The sequence below is a fragment of the Zingiber officinale genome, chromosome 7B, assembly GCF_018446385.1.
Source record: "Zingiber officinale cultivar Zhangliang chromosome 7B, Zo_v1.1, whole genome shotgun sequence".
Taxonomy (NCBI): Eukaryota; Viridiplantae; Streptophyta; class Magnoliopsida; order Zingiberales; family Zingiberaceae; genus Zingiber; species Zingiber officinale.
The window spans coordinates 114,977,226-114,996,289 of NC_055999.1; the positions used below are offsets into that span (position 1 = coordinate 114,977,226).

The window sequence follows — 19,064 nt, forward strand, 5'->3', positions numbered from 1 at the left end:
ACTCTCCCCTCTATTAGGGAGACCGCTTCTAGGCACCCGACAACGTCTAGGAACCCCCACTGAAGAGGGAATACGTGTCCGGCCCATCTAGAAGTACTCACTAAATCCCTAAATCTGCTAGGAGGGTCAAATTCACCCTATGCGTCGATAAAAACAGCATATAGCTAAACTAGTGCGTATAAAACCAAACGGAGCTACTTATACTGCAGGTGAGGGGTTTCTTACCTTGTGTGCTAGATTTCTTACAAATCTAATCGCTAGAAATTCCGGTGGAGACGACTTCTCGACGATTCGCTCGCGTCCACGTGCTCTACTCGCGGAGGGGAACGTCCTTGTGCTGAAATCGTCGCCGGAAAGTGACCTTGGGACCCTAGGGATGGAACCCTAGTTCTCCTTGTGGTTGGCGCCGAGAGAGGGAGGAGAGGGAGAGGTGTTCGGCGTGAGGGTTTGGAGGGGAAGAGGTTGCCGAACCAAATTAAAAATAAACCAAACCCCAACTTAAATTTCCTATTTATACTAAGTAATTAATTCGGCCAAACCAATTATAAATATAATTGATTCCCTTTCCTTTCAGCACGGCCCTGCTGGGTTCACCGGTTACTAAAGCTAACTAAAGGTTTAGCGGACCCGAGAGGTCCCGGGTTCGATTCCCGCTTAAGCCATTTTACTTTTCTAATAGTTTTTGCTACTTCCGCTACTCGGAAAATTCCGGAAAAATATCTAATAATTCCAGAAAAATCATAGAATATTCCTAAAATAGTTTTGAGAATTTTCGGGCGTTACACTTGATCTGACCCATGGGTTTGACTTCGTTACCTGTGAACTCATACAAGGAAGTGGTTACAGGTTGGAGCTCAGCGGCGTCGATCTGCATCTCCTCGAACGCATATCTGAATAAAATGTTGACCGAGCTCCCGGTATCCACAAAGACCCGAGCCACTCGGCTGTTAGCAATAACGACCTTAATTATGAGGGCATCGTCGTGGGGCAGTTCCAGACCCTCCAGGTCTTGAGGCCCAAAGCTAATAACAGGGCCGAGGCCTGCTCGTGGCTGCATCCCACGGCTCCCACATACAGCCGCTGAACGTGTGACTTACGGGCTCGGCCTGAGTCCCCGTCAGTGGGTCCTCCTGAGATCATACCGATCTCTCGCACAGCAGCGTTGCCCCGGTTCTCCAGTTCTCCGGCATCTCTTCGGTCTTCCCCGAGGCCAGCTTGGTTAGATGGGCCGGCTAGGTCGGGCCGGGTCTGCCGAGCACGCCCAGCTGCAGCCCGTTCTTCGTCCATCCTCTGTATTTGGGGCGCCAACGCCGGGGGAGGCAAGCCCTGCTCTACAGCTCGCCTGGAGTCACGGGCGAATTGGAAGCAGTTACTGAGGTCGTGCGTGTACGGCGGCGACTCGCGGAGCTGGTCTGACTCCCTGAGCAGGATGAGGGGCAGGCCTGGGTTGACCACGCTGGAAGGGCTGACCTGGCTGCGGTGCTCTCCTTTCAGGTCGGTTGCCTGGAGCCACCGTCTTTTCGGCTTTCCGCCTAGCGGCCTGCGCTTCTTCCACCTTGATGTAGCACGAAGCTTTCTCCACCATATCGTCAAAACTTCGGGCGGGGTTTTTGATGAGGTCCCTGAAGAATTCCCCTTCTCGCAATCCGTGGGAGAATGCGCTCATCAATATTTCTGAGGTGGCGGAGGGGACGTCATTGGCCACCTGACTGAACCGGTTGATGTAGCTCCGCAAGGGCTCGGTCGAATCCTGCTTGAGAGCAAAAAGACAATGGTCGATTTTTTGATACTTACGACTACTGGCGAAACGGCGTAGGAAGGCCGTTTTGAAATCCATGAAGTGATTTATGGACTCTGGGGGCAATCCATCGAACCACTTCTGCGCCGACCCGGACAGGGTGTGTAGGAATACTCGACATTTGACAGCATCGCTGTATTGGTACAAGATAGCCGCGCTTTTGAACTTCCTCAGGTGATCCTCCGGGTCCTTGCTCCCATCGTATTCTCCAATGTTCGGGGCTCGATACCCCTTGGGCAGGCTTTCCCTCAGGATTCGAGCCGAGAAGGGTACCTTGTCATCCGGATCTTCAGGCAGATCTCTGGCAGGGATTATAGCTTTTCCCTTTCCTGAATCCCGAGGTGGATGTAGAGAGCTTTCCACCACCGACGCCGGCGGCTCCTCTTTCTTTGGACTGTGCTCACGGGGTTCGGCTCGATGATAGTTGCGGCGAGGCTCCCGAAATGAAGTACGAGGGAGTTCTTCCTGCTGCTTCCTCTTTGAGCCCCTGTTGGAGGCAGGAGCTGGCTCTTTAGATGCTTTGGGCGCCAAGCGAGGTCGTGAAACCGTTCCTTGTTTTTCAGAGGCAGCCTGCTTCCTGACCTCCTTGAAGAGCTCGTACTCCCCCGCAGTCATGGTCACGTTGATCCTCTAGCTAGAGCTTCGACCCGAGTCCTCCATCTTCACGCTCCGGATCAGGCTGTTGTGTTCCCACAGACAGCGCCAAATTTGATCCCGTCCGGAGGCTGAGTCGGACGGAGGCTGGTCGCGGCGGCCTGGTTGTTCACGGAAAGTCGTAGGTGATTCAGCTCCCACGGGTGGCTGACGCTGCTGCCTTCACGTTAGAGACCAAAACCCAGGGAAAAAGTCCCCGGATCAGGCCCTCCGACGCTCAAGTCAGGTCTTTTTTCCCCAGAAAAAGCAGAGAGAAGAAGAAGAAAAAACAGTTGTGGAAAAAAGTGACGAGGGAGTGTGTGCGCGTACCTGCGTACGAGGGATCTCTCCCCTTTTATGCGTCCTCCTCTTAGAACCTGCCATCCTGTCAGAAAACGTTAGACGCTGGGCTTTGTCGTCTAGTTCTGGACACCTGTCATGCTGCTATTTGTCGTGAAAGCATCTTTCTGTTTAGGAACCTTCGCCTTCGCACATGGGTTTTGTCTTGTAGTGAGGGACAGCTGGCAGGCTACTACTGGTTATGAGGGCATCTTTTCATTTTAGGAACCTCCGCCTTCGCCCGCATTGTTGATATGTAATGATTCTCCTTGACGGACCGTTGAGATTCTCCGCACCCGTACTACTTAGCTCCTCCGATCCACTGTGACCTGCACCGGCCTGCATCGGCCTGCACCTGTGGTTTGCATTTCCGGGCCTCCAAATCGCAGACCTGCAGCCCGAGCTGTCTATACACCGCTACGCCGATCCCGACCTGCATCCTGCGCTTTGTATTTCCTGGCCCTCCACCGCAGGCCTGTAGCTCGAGTTGCCTCTGCTTAGCTCTGCCGATCTCGACTCGCCTCCGCGCTTTGTATTTCCTGGCCCTCCACCGCAGGCCTGTAGCTCGAGTTACCTCTGCTTAGCTCTGTCGATCCCGACCCCGCATCTGCGCTTTGTATTTCCTGGCCCTCCACCGCAGGCCTGTAGCTCGAGTTGCCTCTGCTTAGCTCTGCCGATCCCGACCCGCCTCTGCGCTTTGTATTTCCTGGCCCTCCACCGCAGGCCTGTAGCTCGAGTTGCCTCTGCTTAGCTTTGCCGATCCCGACCCGCCTCTGCACTTTGTATTTCCTGGCCCTCCACCGCAGGTCTGTAGCTCGAGTTGCCTCTGCTTAGCTCTGCCGATCCCGACCCGCCTCTGAGCTTTGTATTTCCTAGCCCTCCACCGCAGGCCTGTCGTCTCTCTTCGTTCTCCTACTGCTTCGCCCCTTCGATCAACAAGCCTGTCAGGCCTCTGGCTCTCCACTATGCTCAACTCTGACTGCCTCGTCAGCTTGACTATTTGACCGCCAAGTCGCTTTGACTATTGACTGCCACATCCTCCTGACTTTTGACCGACATATGGCCTTGACTTTTCTAACCCTTTCCTCATAGGCCCCTCCATTACCAACCGTATCAATAAGAAATATAGATATCTAAACGAACTATGTTTCACACTAAATTCATCTCATTCTGATATCCTAGTCAAAAGTTATGACCTTCGAAAGTTTACTTTGTCGTTTCCACATCACTATCAATTGACTAATACTCCTGTTTCAGCCTTATCAAAGTCGAATTCTTATCTTGTCCAGTATCCAGTTGACCTCAACCTATCAGGATTTCCTTTGCTCGACATGTGGTAATCTTGACTTGCCGAGACTTCTCATTGCCTAGCATCTAGCCAACTTTGACCTGCCAAGACTTTCTCATTGCCTAGCATCCAATCAACATTGACCTGATGGGATTTCATCGTTTCCTCGCTTCCGGTCAACCTTGACCTATCGAGACTTCACATTTCATGCCAACTCCTTGTTGGACTTTCTACTGCCAAGTGTCTGGTCAACCGTGATCCACTTGGACTTTTCTTTTGTCAACTATCTGTTGGATTTTCAATAACCAAGTGTCCAATCAACTGTGATCCACTTAAACTTTCTGTCTCGTACCAACTCCATGTTGGACTTCCAACCGCCAAGTGTCTTGTTGACCGTGACCTATTTGAACTTTTCATATCTTGTCAAGTATTCAATCAACTTTGATCTATTTGACTTTTTGATCAATCAACTTAATATATTAATCGACTATCAAGTATCCAATCAACCTTGACCTACTTAATGTCTCACTCGATCAATTAACATATTGATCAAAAATTGAAATCCCAACTTGAGTTAACTCAAGCTAGGTTAACCTAGTCACCAGGGGTCAATTGTACCAACGGTCCCGTCGATTTCTAGTGCGAAGCAGGACCCAACATCTAGTAAGAATCTCATATTTGCAAAGTCTCTTGATCAAAGGAGAGTTTGAGTGTTTTGCTTACCAGGTCCAGATATTTGTTTTACTCAAGTAGGCATGGTGTATCCACTTAATTCAGAGAGTGTCCTGCTTCTCTTGTATCTTCCATAATACCTTAGCTAATAGTGCTAGGTTTCAGACTCTCAAGTCTCTAAATCTCAATCCTCTTTCAGCCTTTGGTCTATACATATTTTCCCATGATACTCGTGGGTGCTTGGATGTCCACATGAAGGTTCTACTAATGCGATCAATAATTTCTAGTAGCAAAGGTAGGATGAATAACTAGAATCACTCCACTCCCTAAAAGACAAATATGATGAGTTGCATTTTGCCTACATATGATAGGATTTTCTACGATCACAAGTTTATTCTCATTATCAATGAGTCCATTCGGGGGCTATAGTTAGAGATCTTGAGTCTTGCTGCTACTAGATAGATTCCATAGTACCCTCCTGGAAGTCAGTGATAAAGAGAAGCCTACGACACGTTGTATCATCAACCCCAACCATATATATATTGAATTTCATCAGGTTAACATGAAGACCAATTGCCTTGTCGAACTCTATTAGATAGGAAATCATTACGCCAATAGATGTTGTATCTTCCCTATTAAAGAGCAATAAATCATCAACATAAGCGAAGGGTGCCAATTTGAGATGTGCACACTTTGGATGGAAATTGAAATTCAACCTAGTTGTGCTCTGTTTTAGCTGCCTCTCAAAGACCTCTATGCAGATCCCAAATAGGTAAGGCGATAATGGATCTTCCTGTCGTAGTCCCTGAGCCCCTGTGAAATTGTCAAGCATACCACCATTAATTGACAGGGAACTAGAGCTCAAGTAGCACCTCTAGCAAAAAAAAAAAAAAAAAAAAATCCTAGTGCATCGAGTTGAAAGTCTTATGAAGATCAACTTAATTTTAGGATGAATCATGGAGAAATCCACTTTATTGCATAGTTTTTGAGGAGCTCTTGGACCCTAGGGCGTAGCGTACACAGTGGACGCATGACATCTCTGGCGTAATTATTAGAGGTTAATTCTCAGGAACTGACGACTGAGGTTTACCCCACCATATGCCTATGACCTGTGAATCTGCATTTACCTCCCTAGGCCGGCACTAGGGGAATGCTAAGGTAATGGATCGATCTTTTTTTTAGGCGCTCTTGGGCTAAATAAATATTATCGGTGATCAATTTGCTTGTACAAAAGCTGCTTGTGACTGATGTAAAATGTGCTTGACTACCTCAGTTATCCGCCCTGCTAATATCTTCGAGATTATCTTATACAATACTATGCAATGTACGCTAGATCAGAAATCAGTTACTCTACTAGCATGAGCTATTTTGATGTGTCATCAAGTCAAGAACTTGAAATAGTGCACAAGGAGCTTGGGAGCTCTATGGGATTGAGTTAATTCATGTTCAATGAATTGGAGGCCTGGATGAGTGTTGGAGTTTTAGAGGAGATTGAAAACATTTTAGGGCAAAGCCATCGAGTGGTTGTCGATGTAGTAATAGAGATTGCATGCCTAATGCCTCAAAGGCATTGTACAAGGTGGACTCGGAAGGCATCGAGAATCATAAGGAATAAAACAAGCTCAGGAAGCTTGGTGCATCAGATTGACTAGAGGCCTAACACAAGCTAGATGTAGGGTGGCCTAAAGCGAAGTGGACTCAAACGAATTGATCGGATCGTATGACAATGAGAAAGCTGGAGGAACTTCAAGCATTCAATGGACTGGAGGCTTGACGAGATGGACTCTAGAGCAAGGATCAAATGTAATCAAAGATGTTGAGTATATGATAGAATTTGAGATTATATAAGTGGAATGTAACCTTGGGGGTTTGTGATATTGGGCAAGATCACCAGAGATGAAGTGTTCAATTCTATAGGGGTGACTACCCAATGACTTAGTTTGAAGCCCTTAACTAGGAGATTGCTAATCTCAAGTCATAGTTTGCGACTTAGCTTGATCCTTAGACTTTGCATAGACTTACATCAAGTTGAATTGAATGGAGGGACTACCAATTTGGTTCGATCGATTGAAAGAAATTCAATCTACCAGAATGTGTTAATCAACAAGAGTTGACTGACTGCAAGGGTACTTTAATTTGATGAATAGAAACTTCTTGTTTGAGCAACAATTGACTAAATATCTTATAGTCAACTAGAGGTTTAAGCAGTTGACTAAAAGAAAAATCAATCACTAAGGTACTCTTCTTTCCCTTGTGAAAAAAGTGCTCAAAGCTATCAAAGGGCTTGGAATTAAAGTTTAAGGCTTCAACACAAGTCCTTGGTAGTCTCATCTCATCTCATATAACTTTTATATTTTATTTTTACTTAAGAGGAGAGAATATTGTAATTATCCCAATGTTGTGATTATAAGAGGTTTGCTCATTTGCCCCTTGTGAAAAACAATTATCACTAGACATTTGAGGGTGACACACCAAATGCATTAATAGACTGTGAATTAGGAGTTGGGGTCTTTCATTGTGTTGTATTTGTTTTTTTTTTGTGTGTGTAATTGCTACTTCTCTATACTCGACACAACAATCGCGCATATATAAGCACTCTTGCGCAACTAACAATTTGTATTTAGGGTTCTACTTATTCATCTATACCCCTTTAGATGGATGTGCCAAACTATATTTTACATTGATCCTAATAAATGTTTATGAAAGAAAGGTACATATTTTAACTAAAGGAAGGCACCTATATTTTTGTGTGAAAATTATTTACAAAATAAAGATTGATATATTACTTTAACTTAATAAAGGCTTCTACTTTAGATAAACAAGAGACGAACCTCATGCAACTAAATGAAGAACACCTATATGTTGGTGACAAACTGTTTTCTTGAACTAAATGAAGGCATCTAAATTAAGATTAATAAAATGAAGATACCTATTTCAAGTAAACAAAAGAAAATCTATTCTAGAGTGAAAATTATCTATAAAACAAATCGCCTTCTTAATTAAAAAGGTAGTTGTCTTATTTAAATAAATATACCTACTTCAACTAAACAAAGACATCTATATTATATATAGTGTCACAATTATTTTAAAATGATGGTATTTTCTTCAACTAAATAAACACATCTAGTTAAACTTGAAAAATCCAATTAAACTAAGCAAGAACACTTATATTCTTGTTTGAAAATTATTTATGAAGTGCATAAACTATATATATTCTATCAAGAAATACAATAAGAGTGGAAACAAATTGAACTAAAAGTACAAACAACTCTTTATTTTAAAGGGTAGTTTGTCATGAATTTAAAAGAGTTCCATAATAGCAACTTTACAGTGGAAAACAATACATTAATTAAATAAATTAATTTTTGATTCAATATTAATAAGCCAAATTGTCACAATGGGAAAAAAAAAAGCTAAGAGAGATTAATAACAAAGAAAATTTATTATTCTTAGGATGATTTACAAGTGATAGGGAGAAAGCTATTTATAGGCATTTGATCCGGCGGTAAGAATGAGGGACCCACAGATGGGGTCCCGTCTGAGCGGAACCAGAGATTACCCAGCCAAATGTTTGAGTTTCCGACGCCAAAGCAGAAGAACCGGAGCTGAGTGGTCGAGCGGAGGTGTCCGCTCGGCCGAGGACAGAATGGCCGAGCGGAGGTGTCCGCTCGGCCGGAATCGTGGCGAGGGAACAGTGGTTAGTCGAGCGGCCTATTCGCTTGGCTCGGGATATGCTATGTCAGCAAAGGCATGATGATTAGACTGTACGCAAGATGGCACTATTAAAGGCCCCACCATCACGTCACGGAAAGGTTGATACAGTAGCAGTATGGTCTTATGGATGCCCTTCTGACAGGCCCACACCTAGGCATGGTCGAAAGCAGGTGATTGCTTCGATTGGTGTGCTCAGGCTCCTTCGAGAGGTCTATATAAGGCCTCCACTTCTTCAACCGGAGGTACACACAAGTCTACATTCTCTAAGCCACTTTCTTATTCCTTCGCCTGACTTGAGCGTCGGAGGGCCGTCGTCGGGATACCCCCCCCCCGGCTCGGTTTTGTTGCAGGTTCGCCGGAGCACTCGAGGATCCAACAGGAAGTGCCACATCCCCAGCGTCCGTTGACTCCTGGTTCGGACAGGATCAGCATCCTCCTCCCAAATCAATGAACAATTGAGATCAGTTTTATCTAACTGTGTCCATTTCATCGAGATAAACAAGACTTATTCTATCACAAGTCAATCCCCTCAAGTAAAAAAATGTACAATATCAATAAATCCATGAGAGAGTATTTATAAAATAGCACCATTGAGTCTGATTCCGGTTATGAAATCAATTTCTATAATTGTAAAACTCAGGTAAGATATACAAGAATAGACTATTCTCCAAACAAGAATCTCCCTTGGGCTTAAAGTAGGTGGTTTAGGACAAACTACATTATGTCTTTACTTCATTCAATCGTCTCGATTTAATTTATAATTATTATTTTTACATCAGCTTAAATTTAATTTAACCACACTCCACTCATATTAAGAAAGATGTATACAAAATGTGTTAGTTGAAAGAAGGGGAAGGGTTCTTCAAGATGAGTGTGGATCCTTTAATCTGCAAAATGTAGATTAGAGGATGAACCACTGTTCATTATTGGTGGAGAGTGATGACTCCTATTTATTTTACACGTGGAGTCATCGCTTTCTAGCATTATGACCCATCTTCTGATCCGCATTTTATGAGCGGAATGCTTCGAGAGTGCTTATAATTCCTTGATTCTTCTTGCAGGGTTAATTAATCAAAACACCATCAACTTGAACTGTTCAGAAATAGAAATACAGAGAAACCCTAATTATTACTTGTGCATGCTTTTCCACTGGTCGACCGGCGATTGCAGAGGTGATCACTTGGTGAAGCAGTTGCCGGCGGGGGTGTGGCCGGCGAAGAGGGCGACGTGGCCCATGAGCTTGTCCTTGCGGGAGAAGCTGGTGCCGCAGGAGCACATCCACTTGAGGTCGCCGCAGTGCTTCTCGTGCGTGCGCAGGTCCGACAGCACGGCGAACTGCTTGCAGTTGCACCGGTTGCAGACGTACATCTTCGGGCAGTGGCTCCGCTTGTAGTGGTTCTTCACGCAGATCATCGACTTCAGCGGCTGGAACTTGGCGTGCTTCCGGTTCCACCGGCAACCTTCCTGCGGGCAAGAGTACTTTATCATCTGTCCTGCTCCAGCCGCCGCCGCCGGAGACGGCGGTGGCTCCTTCGCCGGGTTGGACAGCGCCGCGTGGCTCTTGTACTCGTCGCCGTGCGCCCTCATGTGCATCCTCAGGTTCGCCTCGCGCTTGAACCCCTTCCCGCAGATGTGGCAGTAGTGCGTGTACTTGGCCAGCAAGTCCGCCGCCTCCACCTCCACTATCTCCCACGCCGCCTTCTCCTCGCCGCCGTCTTCCATGGACTCGAAGATTAGAGTTTCCAGAGTCGCATTAGAGCAAGTATAGTTCTCAGGAGCAGCAGCGGCCGCAGCCGCAGCCATCGCCGGCGGCGACGATACCACCTCGTTCTTGGAGGGCTCCGGCGGCAAGGCAGCCTCCAAGTGCTGAAACGCGTGCAGGATGGAGGAGGCGGCGTCGACGATTTCTTGAACCAGGTCGCGCGCGTCGGAGGCCACCATGGCGAGGCCCCCGCAGGCGGTGGCTCCGTCGTGAAGGTTCTCCGGCTCGACGACGAGGCTGACGAGGGACTGCACTTGCTTGACCTTCTCCTTGAGCACCGCGGTGTTGTACAGCAGCTGCGCCTGCGCGTTGCCACCGGATTCCGTCGGCAAGGCGGCGCCGCCGCCGGAGCCGACAACTGAGGGATGAAAGAACAAGTCCTCCACGCCTTCGAACATGTGCATGAGCCCATACAGGGGATCATCCTGCCGGTAAAAAGCCACCATGACGCCGAGATCGAGGTGACTGTTGATCAAGATCGAGAGATTTTGGTGGTTCTGAGGATGGAGATCGGAGAGGAGAGAAGAGGGATTTGGATTAAAGAAATGAATAAGAAAAAATGTTGATTAATTAAGTAATGAAGTCAACTTGAGAAGCACTTGAGAACATCCCTACTTGAACCTCCCTCAAGTGAAACCAATCCCAAATGGAGACTCCACTTAATCTACTATAATATTTTCACATCTTCATATCTCTTCATAATATCTATTTATCACCTTCAACTAGTTCCTTTTTTTTCTCACTGATACGGGAAATAATAAATGATCCTAGTATTATGGCAGAGATGATAGTTGATACGGTACATAATAATAAGGTATATCATCAGAAGTCAAAGAGATGTGACGGTCAAAAATTAAAAGAATGTAACAGTCAACAGTAAGGGTGCGTTTGGTTCAAGTCATCATGTATAACTTTGGTTATGTGATTATCAGGTAATCACATAACCAAGGTTATAGGGAACAAAACATAATCAAATGTTGTTTGGTTCAACTTAGGTAATGCAACAAAAACTTGTTTGTTTGAAAGTTTTAATGAATACCCTAGTTTAACATTTTACCGTATTACCCTCAGTTACAAAACCAACTATACATAATATTATTATTATTATTTATTTATTTTTTAATATTTTTTTACTTTTCTTTTTCCTGTATATTTTTTTACTTTTGTATGTGTTTTTTTATTTTTTAATGTTTTTATATTTTTATATTATTTATATTTATATTTTTTTACATTTTTTATTTTTTAAATTTTATTTATTTATTTTATTTTAATTTTTTTTTAAAATTTTTTTAAATTTTTGAAATTTTTAAAAAAATTTAAATTTTTATAATTTTTTAAAATTTTAAATTTTTTAATTTTTTTAACATTTTTAAAAATTTTATTTTTTATTTTAAATTTTTTTTATTTTTTTAAATTATTTATTTAAAAAAAATAAATTTTTAAATTTTTTAAAACATTTTTTTATTTTTTTTACATTTTTAAATATTTTTTTACATTTTTTCTCTTTTTTTTCATGTTTTTTCTTATCGAAGGGTATTTTTGGTAAAAAAAATTCGTTAACCCCGGAATCAACAAAAACCTTAGTTTTCTGAGGTTTTCCGATTCCGGGTTGCATGACCCTTTTGCTGACGTGTCGGACATGGAACATTACTTGGAAATCATCGAATACCTAAACCAAACAAGGTTTTTGTTGATAACCTTGGATGGATAACCAAGGTTATCAAGAATAACCCTGAACCAAACGCACCCTAAGGAGGATTTGGCAGTCAACAGTCAGGATGACGTGGCAGTCAGTAGTTAGGAAAAGAAGAGATAGGACCGTCTAGTGTCGTCAGACGCATAATACCCGGTCGACTGCTTACAGATCAAGATCCCAGATCTGGATCAGGATGTGCAATCGGGGTGAGACCTGACAAGCTCTAACTAGTCAGGTTTTCACAGCTCGATTATTTCCAAGTCTAGTTCTCTTAGTAGGCCAACTCCCGATTATACTGAGCTGCTCTAGTCATACCCAGGCGAGACAGAAGACGCTACACAATAACAAGGTCAGGGAATCGTCCTGATCATACTGAGCTGCCCTAGTCATATCCGGGCAGGACAGAAGACGCTACACGACAATAAGGTCAAGGAATCACAATCGTCTATCAGAGAATAACTGCTGCATGTCAGGGAATATTCCAATAGTCTACAGTCATTTGCGATTGGAACCTTCTTCCAATCCACAAAAGGGTGTCACGCGTCCTCCATCACCAGACATGTCCTGACACCCAACATTCCATGACATCGATCAGGCTCCATAGGTACACACTGTCATATAAAAAGGGAGGTATTCTCCCTTGAGCAGGTACACTCTCTCGTACATTCACACTTGTCTTCTACTTTTCTTTTTCCTTCGTACACTGTTCTTCTAGGGAAAAAGAATCTAACTTGAGCGTCGGAGGGCCTGCTTCGGGGACTTTTTCCTTAGTTTCTGGCTTCTAACGTTCCGTGTGTTTGTCTGAGTGCGCACAGAGCTCAAGTACCGCCGACTTAATTATTGTCGTCCTTCAACGCCACGTGGGGGTTCGTTCTCCGGGGCACGTACGATAAGGGTGTCGTAGTCGCCTCTCCATCAACACCAGCGACAGCTCAACCGGCCTTCGTCTGGCTTAGATTCCGGACAGGATTAATTTGGCACTGTCTGTGGGAACTTCCTTCACCTGTTCTGGAGCGTGAAGATGGAGGAGACCGGGAGAATCAATGTGACCATGACGGCAGGGGGATACGAACTGTTCAAGGAGGCCAAGAGGTGGGCAGCTTACAAAAAATAGACCACTGCTTTGCGACCGTACAAGATGCCTGCAATTTCCAAGCACCCTACTCACATCTCGGATAGATGATCTAAGAGGAAATAGCCCGAGGAGTTCCCCCCCAACCTTCTATCGGGAACCTGGCCCGGACCATTACCACAAGGATCCTGACTGTTATAATAAGGAAGAGCAACCGCAGGCCTCCATGGCTGAAAGTTCCCCGCCCAATGACTCAAAGAAAGGGGAGGCCATAATCTTCAGGGAGGAGCCCCGGGGGGAGGAGCAAGTGTCCTTCTCTCTAAGGGTACTCGAGGAGAAGCTAGAGAAGGGGTACAAGCCCCCAACTATAGGAGAATATGAGGGTAGCAAGGATCCAAAGGATCATCTCCGAAAATTTCAGAACGTTGCGTTGTTGCACCAATACAGCGACACCATCAAGTGTCGAGTGTTCTTGAACACTCTGTCCGGTTCAACACAAAATGGTTCGATGGATTGCCGAATGGGTCCAGCGCTTGCTTCCATGACTTCAAGATTGTTTTCTTGGGTCATTTCACCAGCAGTAGGAAGTATTAGAGGACAGATCACTATCTCTTCGCCTCAAGTAAGGGTTTATCGAGCCCTTGAGAAGTTATATCAAACGCTTCAACCAGGTAACCTAAAACTTCCCGTCCGCTACCTCTGAAATATTAATGAGCGCCTTCTCCCATGATTTGGTAGAAGGGGAGTTCTTCCGAGCTCTTATCCGAGAGCTCATGAAGAACTTCGATGAGATGCTAGGGAAGGCCGCCAGTTACATCAATGTGGAAGAAACCCAGGCGGCTCGGCGGAAAGCGGACAAAGTGCCTGCTCCAGCCAACAAATCGGAGAAGAGGCCACCCCAACCGCCAGCTCAGCCTCTTCCATGCGCCTAGGATGCACGACCACAATTCCCGCCCGGTCAGGATTCCAGGATGGCCCAACGTGTGGCAGCTATCCAAGCCCCAAGGCCCGATCAGTGGGAACCATGTTATTGTACTTACCACAGGTCCCACACTCATGCCACTAGGGACTGCTTCCAGTTCGCCCGTGACTCGCGGCGCGCTGCTGAACTAAACTTGCCTCCACCTGAGATTGCGCCCAAACTTCAGAGGTTGATGGCTAGCCAGCAGGTCGCGGTAGGTCAGTCAAGTAAGCCCCCGCTCGACAACGCAAGGCCAAGAAGCCAGTAGCCAGGCCATGGCAAGGAGCCAGGGGAATCCCTGGAGGACGAGAATAGGGGAAATGCAGCCATCCGAGAAATCAGCATGATCTACAGGGGGCCCACAGATAGAGATTCTGCTAGGGCTCGGAAATCTCATAAGCGTTGCCTGGAAATACACGCTGTAGGATGCAGCCGAGAGCAAGCTATTGGGCCCCTAATTAGTTTTGGGATCCAAGACCTGGAGGGGTTGGAGCTCCCTCATAATGATGCCTAATAATCAAAGTCATCACAGCCAACAGTCGCGTGGCCAGAGTTTTCATAGATACCAGAAGCTCTGTCAACGTGTTGTTCAAGAGTGCATTTGAGGGCATGCAAATCGACGCTAGTGAGCTCCAGTCCGTAGCCACTTTATTATACAGCTTTACCGGCAATGAAGTAAGACCCATGGGCCAAATCAAGCTAGTCATATAATTGGGTAGCGAGCCCCTGGTGAGAACCCGGAGAAGTACTTTCATAGTAGTGGATGCACCATCCTCGTACAACATTATCTTGGGGAGACCGGCACTACATGAGTTCCGGGCGACAGTCTCCACTTTCCATCAAAAGATTAAATTCCCTGTGAGAGACCAGGTCAGGGAAGTCAAATGTGAGCAATTGGTCTCTCGCAGGTATTATATTGACATGGTGAAAATGGAGGCCCGTAAGGCTCAGAGAACCTAGGATGGCAGGATCCATGTCATCCAAGAGGAACCTCTGCCTATAGTAGAGGAGCTCATCCCCTGGGAGGAGGTCCATCTGTATCTCGAGCATCCGAAAAGCCTCACCCGCATATCAAGCGACCTGCCTATCAAGATGAAGACATATCTGGTCAAATGCTTGACTCGCAATAGGGATGTCTTCGCTTGGTCCCCTGAAGAGCTACCTGGAGTCAAGCCCGAGGTGGTTGAACACAAACTATATATTCTACCTGATTCCTGACCGATCAAGCAGAAGGAGCGGAACTTATCGACCGAGCAGAATAAGATCATTCGAGCTTAGGTGGACCAGTTCATAAAAGCATGACACATTAGAGAAGTACAATTCCCGTCCTAGCTCTTTAATGTGGTCCTGGTGTCTAAACTCAACAATAAGTGAAGCGTCTGCATCAACTTCCGAGACCTCAACCGTGCCTGCCCCAAAGACTGCTACCCGCTACCCAGCATTGATCATATAGTAGACTCGACTTTGGGTTGTGAAAGGATTTGCATGTTCGACGCTTATCAAGGATACCACCAAATCCCTTTGGCACAGGAAGATCAGGAGAAGGTTAGCTTCATCATGCCAGATGATACTTTCTGTTACACCGTTATACCTTTTGGATTGCGAAATGTTGGAGCTACCTACCAAAGGATGATGGATAAGATCTTCTGAAAATAGATAGGGCGGAATGTGGAGGTCTATGTGAACGGCATCCTCATCAAATCCACCCTGGCCGAAAATTTGATTTCTGATATAGAGGAGACTTGCGGTACGCTGTGGCAATGTGGGTTGAAATTGAATCTCTTAAAGTGCCTGTTTGGAGCTCAATGGGGATTCCTGGGATACCTCGTTACCGAGCGAGGAATTGAGGCTAACCCGGAGAAGGTTCAGGCACTTCGAGACATGCAGGTGCGAGGAACCTGAAGGAAGCGTAGAAGTTGGTGGGCAGGATAACTACCCTATCTAGGTTTATATCCAGGTCTGTAGATCGAGTACCGCCTTTCTTCAAGGTGCTCAAAAGGACTGCTAAGTTTCAATGGGATGAAGAATGCAGCAAATCTTTTGAGGAACTAAAGAAGCATCTGAAAGCCTTACCTTCTCTGTTTAAGCCTATTGCCGGAGAACCGCTCTAGGTATATCTATCAGCCACGTCTGAGGCCATGGGGGCGGTGTTGGTAAAAGAGCAAGATGATGTACAACAGCCAGTGTACTTCTTCAGCCACTTATTGAAAGGGGTCGAGTCCCGATACATGGCCCTAGAAAAGTTAGTTTAAAGGATCTGAAAGAAACCAAAGATTCGAAAGAAAGAGTAATTTAGAGAACGGTTATGAAGTCTTTCCAAGGGACACTTGTTTTGAAGTAATGGAGTGGATAAACGATTGATAATATATACTGTGGTTTGGATGACGTCATCCCAAAATTTAAGTGGAACTGAGACATGATTAAGAAGATCTAAGGCAGTTTCAACCACATGACGATGCTTTCTCTGGGTAGATTCAGTTTGTTCAGGAGTATGAAGACAACAGACTCAATGAGGATACTAGAAGAAATAAGATGACAATGAAGTGATTGATACTTTCCTCTCCAATCAGAATAAAGGGAGAATATTTTACGATCAAAATAACGCACATACTTTTGAAAACGATAAAAAATATCGAAGAGATCATATTGGAGGTTTCAAAAGCCAAAGTTGAGGTCGATGTCGAGGTCGAGGTCGAGAACACTATCAAATTTGCTTCAATTATGGTCATTATGCTCAAAATTATTATAAAAGATATTATTCAAATTTTTTAGGAGGACCTGTTGTAGGATCGAAAAGAATTTAGATATCTCCACAATAGCATGATATTGTCCACTTTGGGTCTAAGCCCTCATGACTTTGCTCTTGGGCTCTCCCCAAAAGGCCTCATGCCAATGGAGATATCTTTCTCTTATAAACCTATGATCTTTTCCATGTGTTTTCAATATGGGACTATGTTTGCAACCTTACAACCCCAACAATCCCCCCCTCAAACAAAGGACCATGGGCTTCCCACGTCCGATCCTTGACCCACCAGATCTTCCTGCCCCTCGGTCTACCCGACCTACTAGGACTTCCTTGCCTAGTCGCAACTAGGACTTCCTGCCCCTCGGTCCACCCGACCTACTAGGACTTCCTGCCTGGTGTCTGGTCCTCTTGATCCGAACATAGGAGCCCCCACTTTCTTTGTTCGAGGTCAATATTGTACTCACATGGTTCAATCAGACCATAGCTCTTGTGCACAGTCGGCGGTTAATCCTTCTGGCAGTCCGGGCTCTGATACCACTTGTTGGGACCGATGTGCCGCTATAGAGGGGTGAATAGCGTCTCACCCAAATCGATGGCTTCCTACGTACTCGTTAGTGCGCAAGCGGAATAATACAATACAAATTACGAATACGAAAGCTAAAGATAAAGAAAAGAACAAGCAAACCAATGCACGTCGATGTAACGTGGTTCGGAGATGATGCTCCTACTCCACGGTTGTCCGTAAGGTGGACGATCTCTCAATCCGTCGGTGGATTAGTCCCCGGAAACTCCGGCTAGCTCAAACCGCTCCTTGTGGGTGGAGAAATCTCACCACAACTTCAACCAAGAACACTTGGACACAAGAGATCCTTGAGCACTTTGGTGACTACTAATTAGGCTTTAACCAAGTCTAATTTCGTCACCTTGGTCGGTCATCCCAAGCTCCTTCTTCTAGAGCTTGGAACAAATCAGTAAGCTGATTTGACCGTTACCAGTCGACTGGTCCTTGCACCAGTCGACTGGTGTCATCCCAACGGCTCTCTACAGTGCACCAGTCGACTGCTACAGTCACCAGTCGACTGCTACAGTAACGCTACAGTACGCTACAGTAAACCCTAATTCTAGGATTTTACCTCGAGTACATTCACTCAGCACTCGTTCTCGCCCGACCAACCTAGACCTAGCCTTCTAGCCTCCTCCATCAGCCTTGCGTCCTTCGGATGCCTCCCCATCCTTCACGTCTTGCCTTCTGGAGCTTCCATCGCCCTTGTCAATGGAGATATCTTGGGCTCTCCCCAAAAGGCCTCATGCCAATGGAGATATCTTTCTCTTATAAACCTATGATCTTTTCCATGTGTTTTCAATATGAGACTATGTTTGCAACCTTGCAACCCCAACACCTGTATCATCAAATCGACCCTCTCCCTCATCTTAGCAATCTAGTACTCAATCATCTTACTCTGAAGCATTCTCACTCTAGTCTATCAATCGACTCCTCGTTACCATTAGTTAATTTTTCCATTAAATCTAACCATTGCACTTACAGAACGACACTTACTAACTCAATTTGACCACCATTAGTCTACTATAATTATTCACCAATCGATTGATGCTCAAATAGCTAAGTGTTGTAGCTACTCAGAAATCTTGTGTTCGCTACTATAGTATCATCAGTTGATTGTCCAAACTCATTAATCGATTGATAGACAATAAGTCGAGTCTCTAGTAGAGTTCAGAACATGAGTCGACTACCCAACTCAACTAATCATCATCATCAATCGAGTTGATCGATCAATTTCCTAACTTTTTATTTGCTATAATAACCCAATAGTTAACTACTCAACTAGATTGATCGACATTAATCGAGTTGATTAATGTTCTATTTGCTATAGTAACAGTCAATTGCACTAATCATCGATCGATTATTACGATAGCAAAAATCCTAAACACTATAGCAACCCCAAACACTACAGTAAACCCCAAAAAACACTATAGTAAGCATTAAACACCATAGCAAACCGCAAAAATATTATAGTAAACTCTAAAACACTTCTCAAATCCTAATTTCAAAGTTCAGGTTCTATCGGTTGATTGATACATATCAATTGACTAATACTCCTGTTTCAGCCTTACCAAAGTTGAATTCTCATCTTACCTCATTTCTAATTGACCTCAACCTACCATGACTTTATTTGCCTAGAATCTAGTAACTGTGACCTATCAGAACTTTTCATTGTCTAGCATCTAGTCAATCTTGAGTTGCTAGGACTTCCTTTAATTAGTATTCAATCATCCTTGACCTGTCGAGACTTTACCATTGCTTGACATCCAATTAACCTTGACTTGTTAAAACTTCATTTTCTAGTGCCAATCATTTCATTAT

At 44.9% G+C, this 19,064-nt stretch overlaps 1 protein-coding gene across 1 annotated transcript; it reads right to left on the reverse strand.

The window, feature by feature from the left end:
* Positions 1 to 9,229: 9,229 nt before the first annotated feature.
* On the reverse strand, positions 9,230 to 10,761 carry LOC122004095 (protein SENSITIVE TO PROTON RHIZOTOXICITY 2-like). Its single transcript, XM_042559027.1, has one exon. The coding sequence runs from the start codon at positions 10,650 to 10,652 to the stop codon at positions 9,621 to 9,623; it is 1,032 nt and encodes a 343-aa protein (XP_042414961.1). The 5' UTR covers positions 10,653 to 10,761; the 3' UTR covers positions 9,230 to 9,620.
* Positions 10,762 to 19,064: the final 8,303 nt, after the last annotated feature.